This window comes from Ornithorhynchus anatinus, chromosome 19 (genome assembly GCF_004115215.2).
Source record: "Ornithorhynchus anatinus isolate Pmale09 chromosome 19, mOrnAna1.pri.v4, whole genome shotgun sequence".
Classification (NCBI taxonomy): domain Eukaryota; kingdom Metazoa; phylum Chordata; class Mammalia; order Monotremata; family Ornithorhynchidae; genus Ornithorhynchus; species Ornithorhynchus anatinus.
Genome location: NC_041746.1, coordinates 749,173 through 771,893, shown reverse-complemented (window position 1 = coordinate 771,893; position 22,721 = coordinate 749,173). Strand labels below are relative to the sequence as shown.

General features: G+C 58.8%; 1 protein-coding gene and 1 long non-coding RNA gene across 6 annotated transcripts; one reads left to right on the top strand and one right to left on the bottom strand.

Annotated features, from left to right (window-relative positions):
* Positions 1-9,050: 9,050 nt before the first annotated feature.
* TSNAX (translin associated factor X) lies at positions 9,051-21,538 on the bottom strand. Of its 4 annotated transcripts, none has more exons than XM_001513963.3 (6): positions 21,450-21,538; positions 20,655-20,762; positions 18,932-19,046; positions 18,063-18,193; positions 11,730-11,857; positions 9,051-10,726 (listed from the first exon to the last, which is right to left on the bottom strand). In XM_001513963.3, exons 1-6 carry the CDS (start codon positions 21,463-21,465, stop codon positions 10,349-10,351), a joined length of 876 nt encoding a protein of 291 aa, XP_001514013.1. In that variant the 5' UTR covers positions 21,466-21,538; the 3' UTR covers positions 9,051-10,348. The 4 variants fall into 4 exon arrangements, with proteins under 4 accessions (XP_001514013.1, XP_007662921.1, XP_028903436.1 ...); XM_007664731.2 differs by having other exon boundaries at positions 18,932-19,035; XM_029047603.1 differs by lacking the exon at positions 21,450-21,538 and having other exon boundaries at positions 20,655-20,886.
* Positions 10,726-18,676, top strand: LOC103169393. Of its 2 annotated transcripts, XR_003753752.2 has the most exons (5): positions 10,726-11,237; positions 11,440-11,913; positions 12,138-13,146; positions 14,569-14,687; positions 17,904-18,676. It is a non-coding gene; the product is annotated as an uncharacterized LOC103169393 (long non-coding RNA). The 2 variants fall into 2 exon arrangements; XR_485709.4 differs by having other exon boundaries at positions 11,440-13,146.
* Positions 21,539-22,721: the final 1,183 nt, after the last annotated feature.

Genomic DNA, 22,721 nt, shown 5'->3' with positions numbered 1-22,721 from the left:
CCATTTGGCAGATGAGGCCGCTGAGGCCCCGGAGGAGTGAAGCGATCGGCCCGGCGTCACACAGCTGACAAGTGGCGGAGGCGGAATTAGAACCCAGGTCCTCTGACTCCCCAGCCCGGGCTCTTGCCATTAGGCCGTGCTGCTTTCTTGTTTTTTTCTCTCACTCTCTGTCTCTCCCCCCCCCCCCCCCGGCTTCGGCCTCGCGATGGAGAAGGGAGAAGGAGAGACCGGGGTAATAATAATAATAATAATAATGTTGGTATTTGTTAAGCGCTTACTATGTGCCGAGCACCGTTCTAAGCGCTGGGGTAGACACAGGGGAATCAGGTTGTCCCACGTGGGGCTCACAGTCTTAATCCCCATTTTACAGATGAGGGAACTGAGGCACCGAGAAGTGAAGTGACTTGCCCAAAGTCACACAGCTGGCAAGTGGCAGAGCTGGGGTTCGAACCCATGACCTCTGACTCCAAAGCCCGTGCTCTTTCCAGTGACCCACGCTGGGTTGGGGGGGGGGGGGGGAAGCGGGCATAATAATAACGACGACGGCATCACTTAAGCACCTACTATATTACCAGGCACTGTACTAAGCGCTCGTGGAGATCCGAGCTAATCGGGTTGGACGTAATCCCCGGCCCGCCTGGGCGCCTCAGTCTCCATCCCCATTTTCCAGATGAGGTGATTGAGGCCCAAGGAAGTGAAGGGGCCCGCCCAAGGCCACGCGGCAGGCAAGGGGCGGAGTCGAGATTAGAACCCACAGCCTCCGACTCCCAAACCCGGCCTCTTGCCACCAGAGAGACCTTCGCTTCCACAGAAAGGGGAAGGAGACTCGGGGACTCACCTGGGACCCCGGCGAAGACCTTGGGTGAGTCGCTTCGCTTCTCTGGGCCTCAGTTCCCTCATCTGGAAAATGGGGGTTGAAACTGTGAACCCCACCAGGGACGGGGATTGGGTGCGACCCGATCTGCTTGTATTCACCTCGGCGCTCAGTACGGAGCCTGGCACAGAGTTCAGCGCTTAGAGAAGCAGCGTGGCTCAGTGGAAACAGCACGGGCTTTGGAGTCAGGGCTCACGAGTTCGAATCCTAGCTCTGCCACTTGTCAGCTGTGTGACTGTGGGCGAGTCATTTAACTTCTCTGTGCCTCAGTTCCCTCATCTGTAAAATGGAGATTAAGACTGTGAGCCCCACGTGGGACAGCCTGATTCCCCTGTGTTTACCCCAGCGCTTAGAACGGTGCTCTGCACATAGTAAGCGCTTAACAAATACCAACATTATTATTAACGATCCCGGCTCTGCCACTTGTCAGCTGTGTGACGGTGGGCAAGTCACTTCACTTCTCGGTGCCTCAGTGACCTCATCTGTAAAATGGGGATGAAGACTGTGAGCCTCACGTGGGACAACCTGATTACCCTGTAATAATAATAAAAATGTTGGTATTTGTTAAGCGCTTACTATGTGCAGAGCACTGTTCTAAGCGCTGGGGTAGATACAGGGTCATCAGGTTGTCTCACGTGAGGCTCACAGTTAATCCCCATTTTACAGATGAGGTCACTGAGGCACAGAGAAGTCAAGTGACTTGCCCACAGTCACCCAGCTGACAAGGGGCGGAGTCGGGATTCGAACTCATGACCTCTGACTCCCAAGCCCGGGCTCCTTCCACTGAGCCACGCTGCTTCTGTATCTCCCCCCTGCGCTTAGAACAGTGCTCTGCACATAGTAAGCGCTTAACAAATACCAACATTATTATTATTAACAAAGACCATCATTTATTTATTTTTTATGTGAAAGGTGGAGGGGTGGGGGGGGGGGAATCCCCTCGGCCTTCAGGTCAGGGACCCGGAGGCCTCTCCGTTTCTGGCTTCCAGGCTCGGGCGGGGTGGTCTCGCTGACCCCCACTCGTCCCTCCCTCTTCGCACCCCAGTGGTCAGTGGGGCTGAGACCCCCTCCCCTCTCGCAGACGGCCGGCCGGACCCCGGGGCCCGGTGACCGATGCCCGGCATGGCCTAGTGGCGAGAGCAAGGGCTTGGGAGTCGGCGGTCGTGGGTTCTAATCCCGCCTCCGTCACGTGTCTGCTGTGGGATCTTGGGTAAGTCACTTCTCTGGGCTTCAGCCCCCTCATCTGGAAAATAATAATTACGGTATTTGTTTGTTAAGCGCTTACTATGTGCAGAGCACTATTCTAAGCGCCGGGGGAGATACAGAGTAACCAGATCGTCCCCCGTGGGGCTCAGGTTTTTGAATCCCCCTTTTACAGATGAGGTAACCGAGGCACAGAGAAGTGAAGTGACTTGCCCAAGGTCACACAGCAGACAAGTGGCAGAGTCGGGATTAGAACCCGTGACCTCTGACTCCTAAACCGGGGCTCCTGCCACTGAGCCACGCTGCTTGGAGCCCCATGTGGGACAGGGATTGGGTCCACTCTGGTGACCTTGCCTCTATCCCGGCGCTTAGAACAGTGCTTGGCACCTAGTTAGTGCTTAAAACATTATTATTATTATTATTATTATTATTATTATTATTAATTATTATTATTATTTCCAGCCGACCCACAGCCCTCGCCGCGCAGCTAGGGAAGCGACCACGAGGGGGCAGCACCGCTCTCCGATGGCCCCCGGGGCGGTAGGTGGCGGCGACCACGAGGGGGCAGCACCGCCCTTCGCTGGGCGCCCGGAGGGCGGGGCCACCACGAGGGGGCAGCACCTCCTCCGCGCCGTCCTCCGGGATTTGGGGGGAAAATCACGAGGGAGCAGCAGCTCCTCCGCGCCGTCCTCCCGGTCAGTCCCTCGGGCTCCCTTCCCCTTATCCTCTGCCGGCCCGCGGCCCTGCGTGTCCGCCGCAGCCGGTCTCGCGGTAGTACTTTCTGAACGCCTTCTGAATTCAGACACCTATGCTGGGTCTTTAGGGTGTGTGCAGGGCCGTGCCGGGCACCTGCTGTGCGCAGAGCGCTGTGCCGCCCACCTATTCATTCATTCAATAGTCTTTATTGAGCGCTTACTATGTGCAGAACACTGTACTAAGCGCTTGGAACGAAGAAGTCGGCAACAGAGAGAGACGGTCCCTGCCGTTTGACGGGCTTACGGTCTGATCGGGGGAGACGGACAGACGAGAAATACGATTCACGAGTGATAGAGATGAGGAGAAAATCCTTTCCGGGGGCTTCTCCTCATTTCCCTCCCTCTTCCCCTACCTTCCGCCCCATCCCATTCCCACGACCCTCCGGCCCGAGTAACAAGGCCCGGCTCGCTAGGTGACCGTTATCAAGGGGCCCCCGCCCCAGCTCGCGGCTTATGACAGTCTAAACACTTAGTACAGTGCTCTGCCCGCGGCAGGCGCTCAGTAAGTATGACTGATTGATTGGCAGACCCCCCCTTTATTAGAGCCAGCCACTGGTCCCACATGCCAGGGGGCATCATCCCCGCGCCATCAAGTAGACGCACACCCTCGCCGCAGAATCCTGTGTCTCTCATAGCCGAGAAGAATCCAAATACTGAAATGCTTCCCTGACTCCTCCCCCTAGTTGTTTGCTTGGGGTTTTTTTAACGGTACTTGTTAAGCGCCTCCGGTGTCCCAAGCACTGCACTGTACGCTGGGATAGATGGCGATCAGGTTGGAAGAAGTCCACGTCCCGCAGGGTGCTCCCAATCTCGATCCCCATTTTATACACGGGGTAACTGAGGTCAGTCAATCATATTGAGCACTTACTATGTACACAGCTCTGTACTAAACTCTTAGGAGAGTACAATATTCATTCATTCGATCGTATTTATTGAGCTCCTACTGTGTGCAGAATGCTTTACTAAGCGCCTGGGAGAGTACGACACACCACCAGAGGCATCCCCTGCCCACGACGAGCTTACGGTCTGGAGGGGAGCCGAGGCCCAGAGAAGTTAAGTGACTTGCCCAAGGTCACCGAGCAGACGAGGGGCGGAGCTGGGATTAGAACCCAGGTCCTCTGGCTCCCGGGCCCGGGCTCTTTCCATGAGCCGTGCTGCTTCTCTCAGTTCCCCGTTCTCCATGAAAATTCCTCTTCTGAAGAAGTGGAGGGCAGTGAGTCCTCCACCCTCGGATGAGAGTAGGCGGGAATCTCTTCTTCAAGGAAATACGGTTAGGACGACATAAACGGCGCCGAATCCTCTGCCCTTTCCATGTGGGAACGCTTTCCCTGAGAGAGTCCTGCGTCGACGCCGGTAGGCGTGACCCTTCTCCTTGAGGGGCTCCAGAGATGAGCCGATGGTCTGCCCTGGATGGGGGCAACCTCGGGGCCGGGGTCTTGCTACTTTTCTGCGGTTGGCACGGGTCACGCCCAGTGGCTCCCAAGACCAATCTTCTGTCTTTTCGCCTCCCCTTTCCTCCCTTCTCTTCCCCCTCGACTTTTTCCCTCTTCTCTTTCCCTTCTCGGAAAGGGATTCCGGCAAATCTCCCTCCTTCGTCTCACCTGGGCTGCGGCAGAGGGTCGGGGAAGAGGGGACGGGCAGGGGTGGGGGGACGAGGAGTCTTTCTGCCCCCGCCTTGGCTCCGGGGTGTCCTTTGTCCCATCCCCAGTCGGACCGGGCGGCCCTTCCCAGAATCGTGCAGAAGCTGGGGGACTTGACTCCTACAAGGGGTCGATACGGAAATCCCTTCTCTCTAGAGAACGAGCGGTCGACGCTAACGTCCCGGCTCTCCGGCCGCGGGGCTGGGCTGAGGTGGCCTTTCCCTTTGTCGGTCGGTCGCCGGGGCTCTCGTCCGAGAGCGGGGTTTGCGTGGTCAAGGCCGAGGACTCGCCCAGAGACCGACGGCTAACCCTCGCTGAGCTCTGGGTCAGAGACGGGCTTGGCAGCAGCCACAGAGGAAAAACTTTTCATCCCGAGTTTCGGGCCCTTCTGTCCAAAAGTTCATTTGGAGCTGATTAGCTTCCAAGGCTTTTCCGGGTGGCTTTTCTGTTTTTTTCTTCCATGGTGACAAGACAAAGGGAACCATTTAAAGTGAAAACCAGATGTCGGCGCCTACCGGGTGACGGTGCGTGCGTGTGAGAGCGCGTGTCGTCCTGTCCGGGCCGGGGGCTGGGCGCCGGGCGGGGGGCGGTCTGACAGGGCCCCGGGGCCACTGCCGAGACATCGTGCCACAGCTGTGACCCAGTGAGTGGACTCTGGCTGGCCCCGTCACAGTTTTCCGCTTTCTTCCCGACCGGCTCGACACAGTGCTTGGCGCATACTGGGCGCGCGCCACGCGGGAGGAGTCTTCTCACCCCGAGGCGTCGGCGTTGGGCTGATTTACCCAAGCCCTGGTCCACGGAGGACGGGAGGGTAAAGGTACACACGCCCACGAAGGCAGCTCAGTACAGTCTTCCCCCCGAGACCCGCCCCGTCCTAGCTACGCTCACATTTCGGGAGGGAAGGGGAAGGGAAGGCCGCCACCACCGACGAGGACAACCGGGAGAATCGGGAGGACGAAGCGGGTTCCACACGGGGAGGGACGGCGGAAAGTCCGGGCTTTGACGCTCGTCTGCTCTGTGACCTCGGGCCAGTCGCTTAACTACTCTAGGCCTCAGTTGCCTCATCTGTAAAATGGGCCCTAAGTGGGACAGGGACCGTGTCCAACCTCATCAACTTGTATCTACCCCAGGATTTAGAACGGTGCCTGGCGCACAGTAAGCGCTTAAAAAAATACCATTAAAAGAAGTCAGAATGCCTTGGTCTGGACAGGCCAGAGAAGCAGCGTGGCCTAGTGAACACGGCCCGGGTCTGGGAGCCGGAAGGACCTGGGTCATTATCCCGGCTCTGCCACTTGTCTGCTGTGTGACCTCGGGCGAGTCGCTTAATCTCTCTGTGCCTAGGTTACCTCATCCGTAAGATTGGGGTTGAGACCGTGAGCCCCGTGTGGGACAGGGACCGTAACCAGCCCGATTTGCTTGCATTCATTCATCCAACTGTATTTATTGAGCGCTCACTGTGTGCAGAGCCCTGTACTTGGCGCTCGGGGGACTACGGCTATAACAATCAACAGGCACATTCCCTGCCCACCACGAGCTTACAGTCTCCACCCCCGTACTTAATACAGTGCCTGGGACATAGTAAGCACTTAATAAATACCACCATCGTTCTTATTATTACTGATTACCTTGTATCTAGCCCGGCACTTGGTACGGTACAAGGCAAACGGTAAGCACCAATACCACAAAAATAAAATACAGAGGGCGGGTGTCCAGGAGGGCGACCGGCACGTACGAGCCTTCCCCGCGCCGTTGTCGGAGGCAGAGTTCTGGACCGGCGGGCCGAGGGGCCGAGCCCGGAATAACGTCGGCGGGGAGACTTCTGTTCTTTCTGGAACTTAAAACCGAAGCGTGAGAACCAGCGAAGGGCGGAGAGGAGCCCGGAGGCCTGAAGGTTCGCCCGCTCTCCAGAGCGAAACCGGAGTCAGCGGGTTTCTTTGGATTTTTTTTACGGTGTTTGCTAAGCGCTTACTCTGTGCCAAGTACCCTACTAAGCGTTGGGATGGATACAAGCTAATCGGGATGGACACGGTCCGGGTCCCGCGTGGGGCTCACGGTCTTATTCCCTACTCTACAGATAAGGTAACTGAGGCTCAGAGAAGTGAAGTGACGGGCCCAAGGTCACCCAGCAGACAAGGGGCGGAGTCCTTCTGACTGCCCGGCCTGCGCTCTATCCACTAGGCCACGCTGCTTTTTCATTTCTTCTGCTCCTCCCTCTTGGAACAGTGAATGTCTTCCTCACTGGCTCCCCGAATGTGCAAAGGATCACCTCTGTTCGGTGTCCACTACAGCACCAGCTCTTCGAAGGCAAAAGGGAACGTGTGTCTGGCTCCAGCTGAGGGGCTCTCTTCCGAGCGCTCGATCCAGCGCACTGGGTAGTAGGCACTCGGGAAATACCACCGGTTGACTACTTGTGGATTGACCGGCGGAACTGGAGATCCGCCGAGACGAGCCCGCCGCTGCCTCGCCACCTCGACCTCCCCCGCGGAAGTCACGGAAGGGCCGGTGCCGCCTTTTACACGCTGGCCCTCCCACACGGGCACATCCCGCCAGGCCAGCGGGGCCTCGTGCAAAGACCCACGGGCCTGGGAGTCTGGAGACCTGGAGACCTGGGTTCCAATCTCAGCTCCACCGACCGCCGGCTGTGACCCTGGGCAGGTCACTTCACTTCCCCGTGCCTCCGCTTCCTTGACTGCAAAATGGGGATTCAATACCTGTCCTCGCCGGGGACTGTGTCCAACCTACCTTGCATATCTACCCCAGCGCTTAACACAGTGTCTGGCACGCAGCAAGTGCTTAAATACCACAATTATCAGTCACTTATCCTCCTTTAAGACCCGAGGTTTCGATGCTGGCTGAGCCCCGACTGAGCCAGCTGGGCTCCCCAACTCTAGCCCAAGTACAAGGCCCTCCTCGAGGTCATTCAGCCCAGTCCCCCGCCTCCAACCTGGCGGGCACCCAGCTCCCCGAGACGGCTTCCCGGGTCCCCGGGGAGGGAGCCGGCCGCCCCCCTCGGTCAGCGGCGAAGCCGGTGGGCCTCCCGGTGACGGCCGGCTCCCTCGGGCCGCCGGCCGCCCCCCCAGGTTTTGGGACGGCACCGGCGGCACGCGCTCTCATAGTGGTATTTGCTAAGCGCCGCGCTTGCGGCGGAGGGGGGCGCCCCGGGTCTGGGGCTCGGGACCTCGGAGCTCGGAGGGACTATTTCCTTATAAGGTTCCGAGCTCCAACCGGCCCAGAAAAGAAAGACCGAGTCTTGGTTGAGACAAAAGGCAGACGGTTTTAGCCCACTCTGCAGCCTCCCAGAACACATCTGCTATGACCTCACCCCAGCTGGCCGCGCCCCAGGCAGCCCCACGGCTCCCGCGGGGACAACGGGAGAAACGGAGGAGGAGGGGAGGGGACGGAGGAGGACGAGGAGGACGGGGAGGGCGCGGGGGGACGGGGACGGGGCGACGGGACGGACACCCAGCAGCGCCTCGCGGAGAAACCGGTTTGGCCGGATCCTTTGCTTTTTGACCAGTCAAGGGCGACTGTCTTGGGGGAAGGCCAGGGGAGAGCCGTTTCCTTGAGCAAAACAGTTTTCAGGTCATTCCCCGCCGACTTGCCATCTGCTCGAGCGCTTTAAGGGTCCTACGTGCTTTCCTCCAGCTCCAGATTCTTTGCAGTCTTGAATTTTTGGCCAGGGGCGAACCAGGCCTAGAAAGTTTCCTTGGATTCCCCAACCGGTCCGGGCGGCGCGTTGATTTCGCCGGGCCGCACGGGCCACTCGGACGGAGCCGTAGGAGAATTAAAGGCCCCTGGCTCCCCTCGCCAATTACGGTCATTCCTAAAAGGTCTCCCCGGGAGAGGGGTGGCTGTGGGGGGGCCTCGGGCAAATGACTTCACCTCTCTGAGCCTGAGTCTCCCCGAACGGGGCTCGCTTTCCCTCTTAGACTGCAAGCCCCGGGTGGGACGGGGACCGCATCCGACCGGATTACCCGGAAACTACCCCCGTGACGAGTACAGCACGCAGCACCTAATGAGTGCTTAACGAACACCATCTGTTGCAATAGTAACGGCATCCATTAGGCACTTCCTTTGCGCAGAGCGCCGTGTCTACAGCTGTCCTCCGAACTCAAAGACGACAGTCGAGACGGTGAGGTCTCCCTAAGAAAGGGCCGGAAAGGCCAACGTGGGATCCACGGCCCCGCCGCAGTGTCCCCACAAAATGGTTGTCCCCGATCACGTGGCCGCGTTGGATGTTTGTTGCTGTTTCCTTTTGCCTCCGTAGTCTCTCGTCCCTCACGAAGCTTCTCCTCAGAGAGAGCCCCTCCCTTCTTGCTGGGGGTGGGACACGCAGCTCCTTCCAAAGCAACCGTTTTCCAGTTTCCAACCGGACGCAGCACCGTCTGTGGCTTCGTCTCACCGTGTCCTTAAAACGCTTCCTCTGCCCTCATGGCTTTTGGTTTCCCGGTGTCAGTTCTCCATTTTGTCACGGTTCCCTTTCCCAAACGCGAATGTCCTCCCCTGGGTCTCTGTGGCCTTCCCCGCTCCACTGGCGATCAAATGAATACACCGGCAGCGCCTCCCTGAGACTGGTAGTTTTAAAACAGATTTATTCAAAACGTTTTGGGGAAAACAGGTGCCTTAAGTCTGACGAACCGAGGCCGAACGGCAGAACGGTGGCCAGGACAACCGCGTCAACGGTAGGAAACGCCACCGGGGCCGGATGATGGCGAGCGCCGGGCGGGGAACGTGAGTGTGACCCAGAAATCCGCTTCGAAAAGGCACAGAGGGGAGGAGTTGTTCAAACTCCCGCCACATCCGAGCCTTGGTCCCCACAGCGTAGACCTCCTGGCTGCCTGGCCCCGAGGGCTCGGGAGCCACCGTGGCCCGCGCGGGTGAGTACAGGTGCCACCGTGGCAAGCTGCCCCTGGTTGCTGAGGTGGGCCTGGGGTGGAGGGGGTTCCCGAAACCGTGCCGTCGGTCGGCTGGACCATGGAGTCGGGAAGGGCCAACTGCTCGGATCCCGTTTCCTGAGCGCCCTCGGGTAGCAGAAATCACCGGGTGGGCAGTTTTAGGGTCAGCTGGCTCACTTGGAAGTTTTCCCTCCCACCTTCTACAGAGAAATGCCAAAGAAGCAAGAAGCCCAGGGAGAGGGCCCTAACACCGAAAAGGGGACACCAGCAAGGGTGAGATTTCCCACGTACGGATCCTACTTGGCGTTCATTTGCTCGCAACGGGGGGTAGTCCGGTCGGCTCCGAGCTCTGACTGCCGCCGGACGACCGGGAGGGCCGGGGGGTGTGGGGGGGGCCACAGTCGACAGAGACCCAAGCCGAGAAAAGGACAGCTAACGGCATCCGGAGTTTGCCATTCAGACCGTTCTCCCGGAAATCACTCACCTGAGGGGTCCCTAGTTTGGGGAACCGCCTCCCCCGGCCCACCTGCCAACCGGCCAGCTCGGGCCCCACCTCTCTCCGTGGCACCTCGGCTTGGCATCCGGTCGGAAACAGGAACGCCGGCTGACGGGGCGGGAGGCGGGAGGCCGGACCAGGTAGGCCACTGTTTCGGAGCGTGGGGCCCGACGGGCGGCTCTGATCAGGTGAGAGAGTCAAGGATGCACCGGAGCCTTCTGCAAGCCACACACCAGAGCCCAGGAGCTGCCGCAGTGGGGGTGGAAGGGGAAGGGGCCGGGGGCCGGGGGATCCGACGTCACCGCAGCGGGCCGGCGGGCCGCTCGGACACCCGCAAGCCGCACGGGGCCGTCTACTGATGGGAGCGCGAGAGGCCCTTCGCTCGGAAACACGGAAAGTTCAGTACGACAACGCGCGGGGCAAGAGATGGGTCGTCCCCGCGGCGGCCGGCCCCCTCCCCGCCCCGAGGCAGGAGGCGACGACCGCTACGCGATGCCCTCCTCCCGGTCGATGGGGTCGGCTTTGGCGGCAAACACATCCGCCAGCATGTGCTTGGGGATCTCGGAGCCCCGCACCTTCAGGGCGTAGCAGGCGTTCTCCACTTTGCCCAGGCTCTGCTTCAGCACGTACAGCTTCTTGGACACCTCGTAGGGGCCGGTGTTGCCGATGAAAGAGAAGCCGTCGTACACCTGCCGCAGGAAGCGGCTCACCTCGAAGGGGGTGTCCATGTCCCCGTTGCCCACGCTGCTGATGCACAGCCTCATCAGCTCCCCGGTCAGGTCGGCCACCCCCAGGAGGTAGTCCACTGGGGTCACCTGCAGGCTGCAGGGGCCGGGCGGCCCGCTCTGGGTCGCAGGAGGGAGCTGCCGAGGAGAGCGCCCGGCACGGCAGCGTGAGACGGGGCGGGGCGGGAGGCCGGGACGAGAGTCACCCCCCTCCCCATCGCTCCTCTCCCCCTCGACCCACCCGGTTCCTTCTGAACCGGCTCACGGGGAAGGGGGCGGTGAGAAAACTGCTTTTGGAACCCGAGTTCCACTTGCAGGGGTCAGATCCCCATCGCCTGCCTCCCCTTTCCCGTCTTACCCGCTCTCACCAATCCCAGGAGGATCGTCTGGGGGGACCGTCCAGCCTGGGGAGCCTGACCCCCACCACCCCCAAGAGGGAACGGGAGAAACAGTCCTCACGCATCACTGGATTTTGTCCCGGGAACGACTCAAGATGCGGGAAAAATGAGTCATCCGCCTCGACCGGAAAGGACGCCTGCAGCGCTCCCTCCGTGCGCGCCGAGCGTCCCAGGCCCAGTTCCACCCACGGAGCACACGGGTCGGGGGACAAGGACGGAATGAAAGAGCCAACGGGCCAGAAGGCCACCAGGTGGGCCGCCCAGGGGCTGATGGGACCTTCTCTGTCTGTGTCACGGAGAGATGGGAACGCAGGGGGCCGGGAGTCCAGCCTTCCAAGCTGCAGGGGCCCGGCCCCCATCACCCCGATGGGACGGTCCCCGGCCTCAGGGTTCAGAAAGCCCCCATTCCCCAAAAACCTAATGCTTGCCCTAACTCTCTTGACGCTTCCCCAGAGAGAAAACCGAGGAAGAGACCTGGCCGGACTCAGTAAACCAAGGAGACCGGTTCCCTCGGCAGGCCGCCGCGCATCGGGAGATGACGAGCCAGGGTCTCAGTCCCCCCGACTCCCCGGGACTCGCCGGCAGGACAGCGGCCCCCGCGGCTTGGGCGGAAGCCTGGAACCCCGCCTCCGCCAGGATGCCCTCCGCTCCTCAGAGCGCTGGCCGTACCTCATCCCGCTGCCCCGGCAACCCCAAACATCCCATCTTTGGGAGGCTCGAACCCCGGGATCCAAAATGCTTACCGACCGCTCCTCCTCCCCGGGGTCTTCGATCGCGAACACCAGCTGACGATTGATCTCCTCCACGCTGATGAGCGATCGCGTTTTGATGAAGTGTTGGAAAGACACCGCCTCGACGTATTCCTGGAGACCTGCCGGGTGGGCCCGACGCAACGGGTCAGTCAGGGGAAGAAGCAGCAGCGAGCCGGTGAGACCGTCCCTGCCAACCTCTCGCTCCCACCCAGCAGCACGGGGCCGGGGGGCTCACGGAACCCGCCAAAACAGACATTTCTCAGAGGAGAGATACCAAATGGGCGATCCCTCGGTCTGGGAGGCCGATCAAGGCGGGCCCCGCTTGCTCGTTCCCTCCGCCGCCCCCACCCGCCGCTGGATCCCTCCCCCGTCCCCTTACCCAGTCCTCCTCTCTTTCAGCTCTCAGCTCCAACCCCAGCGCCTTCAGCCGAACCGGCCTTCCTTGGCTTCCTTGGCCGCTCCCTCCCTCGGATCCCGGGCTCGCCTAAGATCGGACAGGTTTCTTGCGCTCCCTCGACCCGGGGACAATCCCTCGCGGAGGGGTCAATCCCCACCGGCTCCGGCCACTTGCTGGGACCCACTAAGGAAAGAAGTCCAATGACGGAATGGGCGAGAACAGCGGCAGAGTGAGAGAAAAATCTTTCCGTGCCACCGTCCCAATCACTCAATTAGGTACACGATCCGGGATGGAAGAACTGCCCCGCCGGAACCTTCCCTCGACATCCTTTGAGTCTGTCACCTTTCCCCTGAACTCTCCACTATCAGCGTTCTCTACTTTAGTGCCGAGTACAGGGGTGAGCACGTAGTAGGTACTCAAACGGCACCATTATGGTGTTTGATTACCGCATGGAAGGACACGTGGCAGGCGCTTCTCACCGCAAGAAAAGCCATTAACGTCTCACTGGGAAAACGCTGCCATCTTCCTCTTTAGCAAGACAAAAAGCCATGATGAAGAAAACCCGATTTCTCCTGCGTGGAGTGCGTGTGCGGAGGCGGGAGTTCTCGGGGGGCAGGCCGGGTTGGGTTTTGGGGTGTACAGTGCCTCCACGCTGTACATAGTTGAGCGCTTAGCAAATAACTTTAAAAAAAAGCGTCTTCCATCACCCTGAGGTTTCAAGTGTCTTTTGATCAAGACGCTGAAATCTTGCTACTGTCTCGCTCTGTTGGATTTCTCCAAAACATCCAAATCTTTTCTCCGTCCAAAATTCCAAAGTTTCTGTTGACTCGGGCTCACGCCAAGAACAGCTCGGGGCAAGAAAATCGAACCCGGCCCAACCGTCCAACGAGCCGAAAGGCCCGGTCTCGTTGCCCCACAGATGAGCTCACCGGTGCGAGTGCTCGCGTGGGCGTGCTGGGGCACTGGGCGGGGGCTCATCGTTTCAAGACGGACGCGTGATGTAAAAAGCAGGTGGGTGCGTGAGGGGGAGTCCCGGGGGGGCCCGGGGAGAGGGGAGGAGTGGGGGCTGCGTGGGCCAGCGCTGCAGCATGCCCTGCTTGGCTAACCTCCAGGTCTCCTGTTAGTCAGAACCCGCTTCCTCCCAGAAGACCCCGAATCCCCAAGGAGTTCCGGGAAGCGGAGCCTCCGGCGGGAACCGGCCCCTGCAGGCAGGAAGGGGTTACCGGAATAAACTTCCTCCGGCCGGGCTATTTTGGTCACGTAGTTGGGCGCGTTCACGACCGAACGTTCGCGGGAGCTCCGGGGTCTGCCCCCGTCTTCCTTGTGGGCAGGGAATGTGTCTGTTGTTGTGTTCTGTTGTACTCTCTGGAGCGCTTACTACAGTGCTCTGCACACAGTAAGCGCTCAGTAAATACGACTGGCTGACTGGCCCCGCGGCAAAGAGTTGGGGAGGGAGAGTGGCCCCCAGATGCCTCTGGCCTGACCCTCTCGGAACAGGGTCTCGGGGTCACCGTTCCCGACGTTTGGCTAAGCCGGGGGATCCACGGGGGGGGCAGACTGCCGGAAACGGGACCCCCACTGCCCTGCTCCTCTAGCTTTGGTACCCCACTGCTTTAGTTTGGGGGGAGGGTTTATGGTATTTGTTAAGCGCTTACTCTGTGATGAGCACTGTTCTACGCACCGGGATACCTACAAATCAATCAGGTTGGACACAGTCCCCATCTCACAGGGGGCTCGTAATTTAAGTCGGTGGGAGAGCGGGCACTGCACCCCCATCTTACAGTTGAGGAAACTGAGGCTCAGAGAAGCAAAGTGACTTGCCCAAGGTCACACGGCAGACCAGTGCGGAGCTGGGAACAGAACCCAAGTCCGTGGACTCCCAGGCCCGCGCTCTAGCCACTAGGCCACGCTGCCTCCCCTCCATTTTTTTTTTAGCATTGTTTTGGTCCCCTCTGTCTTGGTGTCCATCCCCAGTCCGCTCTCGCCACTTTCTTCTTTGATCAGGAGACCCAGGAGGGAGTGGGAGGGGGGCATGTCTATTTCCCACCTGGTTATTCTTCTCCAGTGCTCAGCACAGTGTTCTCCACACACAGAGCCGCTTAACAAATCCCAGTACTGCGCAGAGGCCCCTGAACCGGAATCGAGCCTATTCTGCTGAACCTGTGACTCCATCGATTAGACTGTAAGCCCGTCAAACGGCAGGGACTGTCTCTATCTGTTGCCGACTTGTTCATCCCAAGCGTTTAGTACAGTGCTCTGCACACAGTAAGCGCTCAATAAATACTATTGAATGAATGAATGAATCTTCTTCTTCACCCTCCTGCGCTAATCTGAGTTTTATAACTTCCTGAGTGGTCCACATCAATCTCCCTCTCAGTCCCTTAACGTTTCTTCCTCTTCGTCATCCTCATCGCCATTATTATTTCTGAACAGCACGCTCAATTCCCGAGATTGAAGGAGGTTTTCCTTGGAGGAAAAACTAAGAAGGATGACGGAGATGTGCGTTCTGGCACGTGCAGCCCACCGGGAAAAGAACATGATCAAACAAAGAGGTGAGAAAGTCCCGGAATGCTACGAACATTAATACTTGCATTTGTTAAGCGCTCACTCTGTGCTGAGGACCATCCTAGGTTCTGGTGCGGATACAAAAGATAATCTGGTTGGACACAGTCCACAGTCCCTGTCCTGCATGGGGCTCCTAGCCTAAGCAGGAAGGAAAAGGGGTATCTTACCCCCATTTTACAGAGGAAAACTGAGGCCCAGAGAAGTGAGTTGCCCGAGGTCCCACTGCAGGTAAGTGGCAGAGCTGGGATTAGAACACAAGTCTGTGCTCATTCCACTAGGCCATGCTATTGCCCAAGAAAATGCAAAAGCGGAAAAGCCATCAAGGGCTGGTTTGCGGTGTTTTTAAAAGTCTAGAGCCAATCTTTGCCCTGCCCTAATAACAATGTACATTAAGCGTTTACTACAAGCCGAGTACTGTGCTTAGCACTGGGGTCGATCCAGGATCGTCAAACCCGACGCAATCCCTAACCCACATATGTTCAAAGCCCAAGTGGGAAGGAGAATAGGCGTTTCATCCCCATTTTCCAGACGAGGATCCCGAGACCCAGAGAGGGTAGGTGCCGAGGCTGCGGTCACTCAGCAGGAAAGAGGCAGGGCGCTGCTGTTCCCGGGGGGGGGGGGGGGGGGGGAAGAGATGCCCCCCTGCCCCGCTTCCCTCCATCCAGGGTGCCAGAGTAGAGAGGGGTTTCCGAACCAACGGGCACCCCGCAGTCACCTCGACACCAACAACAGGGCCGGGCACGTCAGCCCCTGCCCTCCCACCTCTCGCCGGTCAGATCCAGCTGCCGGCCTGGCCGGGCACCCCCGCCCACCAACGGCACGGGGGGGGAACCACCACCGGCACCGAGTTCCTCTGGGCCTCTGTTTCTGCATCTGGAAAATGGGAAGAATGTCTCGTCCCTCCCCGCTCCCTCCCGACCCCAAGGGAAGCGCCAAAACCATCCGGAGAGAGCCCACGGGCAGCGGAAAAGCCCCACCGAGACGAAAACCGGTGCTTCCGCAGCTCGTCTAGCTGCATCCCAGCCTCGAGAAGCTCGAGTTCCTGCCCCGTGGGCCTTCCCGTCAACAACACGTTCCGTTTTCCTTTCCTAGGGCGGAGGAAGGCAAGAGGGTCCTGAGAGAAGCGGGATTTGCCAGACGTTCTTGGCTTCTGGCATATTAACAGAGAGGAAGATCTGGGACGGAGCACACGAAAGTGTCAAAAACAGAGATCCACTTCCCGAGTCCAATTATTAGCTTGTTTGCTTAACTAACACCCCCGCCCCCGGCCAATCCGCCTGCCGGACGCCCTGATAAGGATGTAAAGGACACAGGGCCTGGCCTTCCGTTGGGGCTCCATTAGGAGGGGTGGGGGGGCAAGGCTCCGCCTGCCCCCGGCCCCCCCCTTAACAAGTAACAGCACGAGCCCCGCTGGGCCCCCGAAAGAACTGTTTCATCTTTCTAAGGGAGGAACGATTCCAAGCCGCAAACGATCCCCCCCGCCCCCCCAGAGTCCCGCCATCACGGGACGGTTCCGATTCTGGCCCAACGATGACGTCCAGCGGAACGTCTGTCGGCAGCCGGGCGGGGGGGGGGGGGCCCGGCGAGTCTGGATCGGATACCGCGAGCTTTCGTTCTCTGCAGGTTGACGGGAGAGGACCCCCGGGTTCCTGTCAACCTTGAGGAGGACAACTCCCCAGCCTGAGAGACTGCAAAGAGAGACCTAGGTTGGCTTTGAGGGCTGAAGGCGTGTGAGGCGGCAGAGGGCTGAGCAGGAGGAGGAGAGAAATAGGCGTGGGCGCTTCCCCGACGAGTCCCGAGAGAGGCTTTTCTTAGGGAAGGAAGGTGGGAGCCTTGATTCGGTTCACTTCCTAGTCCTCAAGGGGACAGCCCTTCCTTCCCTTCGGAGAAACATCCCCAATTCGCAGGAAGTGTTCCTTAGCGGCCCTCCCTCTCTCCCTCCCTCCTTTCCTCCCACTCTGTGCCGTCCGCTGCCGTCAGACCCAAACCTTTCTAGCCCATTCCGAGCCCGTTGGAAGGGTGGCCGCCTCTCCGGCCCTAAGGGCCCCCTCCTCGAAAAGATGGTTTCTCTTGGAGAGGGAAACTAACTCTTCCCGGGAAGCAAAAGCCTCGCCGTCAGAAAAAGAGAGGGCTCATTTTCTTTTTTTAATCGAAGTAACGGGGAACATCTGCTCTCGGTAGAGGATCCCACTACCTTCAGGGGTATTTAACTGTTCACCTAGGGGAGACCTAAGCCTTCAGAGGAAGAAACCCCAACATTCTCCCCCAGAGTCCAAGTGGGTCTGGTTCACAACTGGACTGGAATCGTCCCAGGCAGGTAGGCTGGCACACGTACACGCACGCTGTGCCCCTGGGGCGGCCGGACTGGGGACCGGAGCTGCCCGCGGGGCCCTGTCCACGCTGTGACCACCCAGGGCCCCATCGCGACCCTCCCCTGCCGCCAATTTAAAGCCCCATTTTCTCTGTTTCGGGCAACAGGATGATCAGAGAGCCCTGGCCCGGCTACTGCAACTAAAGCAAACCCAGCCCTCTAGCAGCTTATCATCTACATGGAGAAAAACAGTCACCAGACATCCCTGAAAACCACTTCCGATGCTTGAAAATCATTCTCACGTCACCTTTTAGACGTCTCTCCCGAGGCGAGACCTCGGCCTTAAAGCTTTCCCCTGAGAAGGACCTGTCTTCCAGTCCGTTGTCCTTCCTGGTGCTCTCTCTCCCCATTTCTACCCCTGCTTATGGAAGGTGGGACCCCATTTAGGCCATCGGCCAGTGCTCCTACTGTCCCCCAGCTGCCCCTAAGTGGAAGGTAAGCCAAGGGTCGCACTGCCGATTCTCCAGCTGTTCCTGTTGCGTGCGACGGCCGGGCTTCCCTCTCTCTCCCAGACTCACCCCCGACCCCGCTCCCCCTCCGTGGGCTCCATCGTTTGTGTCCTTCTGGCCGGCACCTGGCCTTACAAGTCCTGCCTTGGGGTTGCCGTGGCGACCCACGGGGTCCCCAGGAGAGCGGGGACACCCGTGCTCCCAGTTCCACGGGGGCGGGGGGGGGGGGGAACACACCCAGACCACCACTGCTCCAGAGCCCTCAGGGACCAGGAGATTGCCATCGAGGACCGGGGAGGGAAGCCAGAACCCACTGGACCGCGATTTTAATCGCAACTCCCAGGAAATAGCATCTATATTGCCTGAACTGCTTCTCTTTGCAGGACAACTGTTAAAAAGTGAATCCTACCGCCCATTCTGAAGTCACCCAGGACTGCTTGACTCAGGCGCTCTGATTCTACCCACGTTCAGACACGGCAAGCTAGGCCAGCGGGACGATTCTCCTGCTCAAGCCCTGGGTGGGTGCCCTGGTGGAGCCTGACCTGGAGTGATGGCCCGGTGAAACTGGTGCAGGTCTTCTCCCAGCAGCTCCTGGGCCACCTGCTTCATTTTCTGCCTGACGGCCTCCAGCTTACTCTCCGACTCGGTCAGTATCTCCTCGGCGTCTGGAGCGCTGCAGGGACAAAGGGACAAGGCTCCTGACGTTCGGTCTTCCCACCGTGGGGTTTTCTAGGCTCCGGTTCCTACCGCAAGCACACTGCAGACTTGGGGAAGGGGTTCTAGAGCACACAGAGTACGTAGGAAATGTTTCTGTGGCTGAAAAGGGCGCAGGATTCTGTCTGTGACAGAGTCGGGTTCCACATAGGGTTCTAGAGTCCCTGCTATTTCGGGACAAAACTGAAGCTCCGAAACGCAACGGGGAAATGAGACCCAGGAATTGTTCTCTGGTACTCGTAAAAAGTCACATTTTTGCACTGAAAGCTTAAAATGCCAATGGGAAAATCTATCACCACCAGGGCCTTCAAACCCAACTGCTGCACCCTATAAGCTTATATTTCTATACCAAGTAATACAGCAGGATTGACCAACTGAATGTAGAAAGGGTGGATGAGAGGATGCTAAGTGTTTGATGGAACAGAGACACGTACAGACAAGGTGTGGAGTTTTGTATCTACCCTCTCACTCCTTTAACTTTGACTTCATCAATGTGCGTCTGCTTGCCTTCCCCATTAGACTGTAAGTTCCTCCGGGGCAAGGACCCTGTCTTTTTGGTTTTGCTCCCCAGCGTCTAAGACTGTGCCCTGCCCACGACAGACATGTGATGCCCACTGTTGACGTTACCTATGCTGAGAGAGGGGGAGAGAGGGAAAGAGCGAAGAGGTGCGGGGAGAACAGGTGAAGGAAACCTTACCTGGTAATCCGATGGAGAAGGAAGATGGTCCTTTTGCTTTCGACTGTTATATCTCGACTAAGTTTCACGAGCCTCTCGTATTTGTCGTGCCTGGTATCAAGTTCCTGTTGAAACACTTAAAAAAGAACTCATCAAAACGCGGGCTGGGGGGTTGGTTGAGGAATGGGCTCAACCGAGTGCTTCAGCCGTGGCAGCCTTCTGGGGGGTCCGGCTTAGCTTTTCTGAAGTTGGCCTTGGAGGACGGAGGAGCCTTTTAGCAGATTGTCGGCCAGGGACCGTGTCTCTGGGGTGAACTCTTTCCTGGAGTTTAGTATGGTGTTGAGCAGAACAGCCACAGAGGGCTAGGAGATCACCAGTGCTCAGGGGACGCACGGGAGTTTGGGAGGGGCGGGGGGGTAAACGACAGTATTTTGAACCAAGTTTCACTTGAATCAACTACTACAGCCTACCTCCCTAAATTCTATAGTCTCGATCGGAGTCTGTCCTTCCCTCTCCTGGAGCCTATTTCGGAGATGAAAGAAATTCCCCTCTACAATGCAAAGGCTCCAAACTCTGCACAGCCTGAAATGAGCACACGAGGTGGGGAGAGGAGGAAGGAACGAATTGAAGAAAACACTAAGTACAATCTGCCATGAAAACAGAATGGTCCATTGTGCCCAATCTTGCTACTTAGAAGAAGAAAGAGAGTGTGTCCTTCGGCTAGTTCCGACCCTGGATTCGGTCCTGAAAGGAGGAGGGAGTGGAAGAGGAGGAGATGAGGAGACAAGGAGAGGAGAAGAGGAGGAAGAGGAGAGGAGGAGAAGGGACAGTGAAGTAGGGCCTCGGCTGGCGGCCTTCCTCAGTGGGTGAGACGCTACAACTATCGTTCAGCTCCTGGAACCTAGGCACACTGTGGCCCGTGGAAGACCGTGCATCGAACTGGGTAGAGTTCTCCTTCTGGCGCCCAGCGTGGAGACGGTGCCCACTGCCGTCACCCAGCCCTAGCCCCGCTCCGAGTTTTCCGGTCCTCGCCTCGGTCCGGTTCCCTCACGCACTCGCCACTGCCACTTTCTCAACCACCCAGGCCGTGGAACCTGACTCTGTCGCAAACAGAATCCTGACTTCAAAAGCCAGCCGCCGAAAATATTTTCTACGTGGGTGTCTTCAGGCCAAATGGCACCGGCTGAGCTGGGAGGAGGCCTGACTGCTCCACGACTCCTCTTCCCTGTCACGAAACCCACGTACCCGACCTGTTTGGAGACGGGCCTGACGAGTCTGGAACGGTTCGACAAGAAACAAAAGCAACGCCTCAAAATGCGGTCGCCCTCGCCAAACGGAACGCCTTCGACTTTACGGAGGAAAGATAAACATCCAGGGATCAATAACCTAATTTCCACGGGGCCGCGGGCACGGTCCGGTAGCCGCCCCGGGGCCCCCGGGGAAGCCAGGCTCGGTCGAGTCCGCACACCACTCGTCCTCGTTTCTAAAACCGCTCATTTCTCTCCACCAAGAGCCCCACGGGTGCCAACCCGGTGGTGCCGGCTGGACTTCTAAAATGCCGCCTCTCCAGCTCACCCCGGCCCTCGACGGAACCCGGGCGCTTCCGACGGTGAAAGGACTCAAGCAGGAGGCTTCCTGACTCGACAGCTCTTCGGATCGCGCTCCCCCGGAGGCCTCCGCCACTTGTTCGAATCCGGCCCCGAGTGCGGATCCGTCCCTGGACCCCAAGAGAAAGGACACTTACGCTTAAACGAGACCAGCACCGGCGAGGACGAACCCTCGTCGTCTTTCCCCTCTCTTCTCGGCCCATGTGGGAAATTGTCGTGTTTCCTTTTGCGGAATCCGCCCGGCCCTAGGGGGAGAAGACAAGATTTAGGCTGGGATTTGCTCGCTACCCCAGAGGCTGGGCTCCCTCCTGTCCCGGGGAAGAAGGTCTCGCCTCTCTCCCTCCCCACCTCCATCCTATAAGCCCCAGCTTTGCCCGACGCCTCTTGCTAGGTCCAGTTGAGAAGCGACCAGAGAAGCAGAAACTCCAGCTGGGGAGGAGTGGAGGGGTTGATGGGGGGGGGGGGTGTCCTCTGGGCACCAGGGACCAAGTGGATTGGGGGGATTCAGACCCCCTGAAGGCGAAGGAGCCTCGATTCGGGGGTCTTTTCGGCTCCGTTAATTGGAGGCCTGGAGTGGCGCGGGGTTGGAGGACCCAGTGACGATGGCTTTGCCACTGGAAATGCATCCCCCCAACAGCTGGGAATGCAGAATGGGGCACATCCCAGCCAGGAGCCATGGGTCCCCCAAGGCTGGGGAGGCCACCTCATCGCGCCTCTGTCCCAAGGGACCCCTTGAGGGAGGATGGTGTCCTCCTGGGCGCCCCGGCCTCCATTGGGCTCAGCAAAAGGCAAGGCCTCGAAGGCCTGGGCTGAGGGTGCCATGGCAGGTGGGCACGCCTTTCCCGCCCAATGCCCTCTGCTCTTCCAGCTGCAAAGGAGGGAGAAGGGATGAGGAGGGGGCGTTGCAGGGGTCGGTTCCCAGCTCCCTCCACCTTCTTTGCTGCTCATGGCGCCTCCGCTCGGGCCTCGCGCGCGCTCCAGCGCGCGCCCCGGGCCTCACGAGGTCTCGCGCCGCGCGCGCGCGCGCGCGCACGGGGGGGGGGGTCGGCCGCCGGGGCGCGTGCGCACTCAGGGAGGGGGACGACGGCCCCGTCCGCGACAGCGCATGCGCGCGTCTGCCTCTTGCGCGGCCCCCTTGCCCTCCGACGGGTCCTCGGGTCGGTCCCTCTCCCGATCTTTTTAAGGAAGTGCGAGTGAAGCAGGCGAATGTACAGCGGGTGAAAGGAGTTTTAAAGGAATTATATTTTCCAGCAGGCTTTCTCCCGGGCCACCTATACTTCCTGCGGTCAGGTCCCCTGGGTCAGGTTCCCCGGCCCTCTCGCGGTGGCTTGTGGGTAGTGTAGTTCTCGGGGGGGGGGCTCGAGCAGTCGAACCCCACTGCCCATGCGCAGTGGCCTTGCCCATCAAGTACCTTGTGTCGGCCACCCCTTCATCAACCTCTGTGTGATTTTATTCATTAATATTCATATCCGTCTCCCCCTCGGGCCTATAAGTTCGTTGTGGGAAGGGAATGTGTCTTATTTTGTACTCTCCTAAGCATTAAGTACACTCCTCTGCAAACTGCGCTCAATAAATACGAAAGCATTTAGTACACTCCTCTGTGCTGGATAATAATAATGTTGGTATTGGTTAAGCGCTTACTACGTGCACAGCACTGTTCTAAGCGCTGGGGTAGATACAGGGGAATGAGGTCCCACGTGAGGCTCACAGACTTCATCCCCATTTTACAGATGAGGCAACTGAAGCCCAGAGAAATGCAGTGACTTGCCCACAGTCACACAGCTGACAAGGGGCAGAGTTGGGATTCGAACCCATGACCTTTGACTTCCAAGCCCGGGCTCTTTCCACTGAGCCACGCTGCTTCTCTGAGCAATAAATACGCTGATAAATACGACAGACTCACTGGCCGACAAATCCATTGTAGTTAGTGAGCAGTTACCGTGTGCAGAACAGTGTATTAAGTCCTTGGGAAAGTAACAATAATAATAATACTTTTGGTATTCGTTAAGCGCTTACTATATATCGAGCACTGCCAAGGTAGGCAGGTTGTCCCACGTGAGGTTCGCAGTCTTAATCCTCATTCTACAGATGAGGTAACTGAGGCACAGAGAAGTTAAGCCATTTGCCCAAGGTCACACAGCAGACAAGCGGCGGACCCGGGATGAGAACCCATGACCTTCGGCAAGGATCGATACGATCGAATG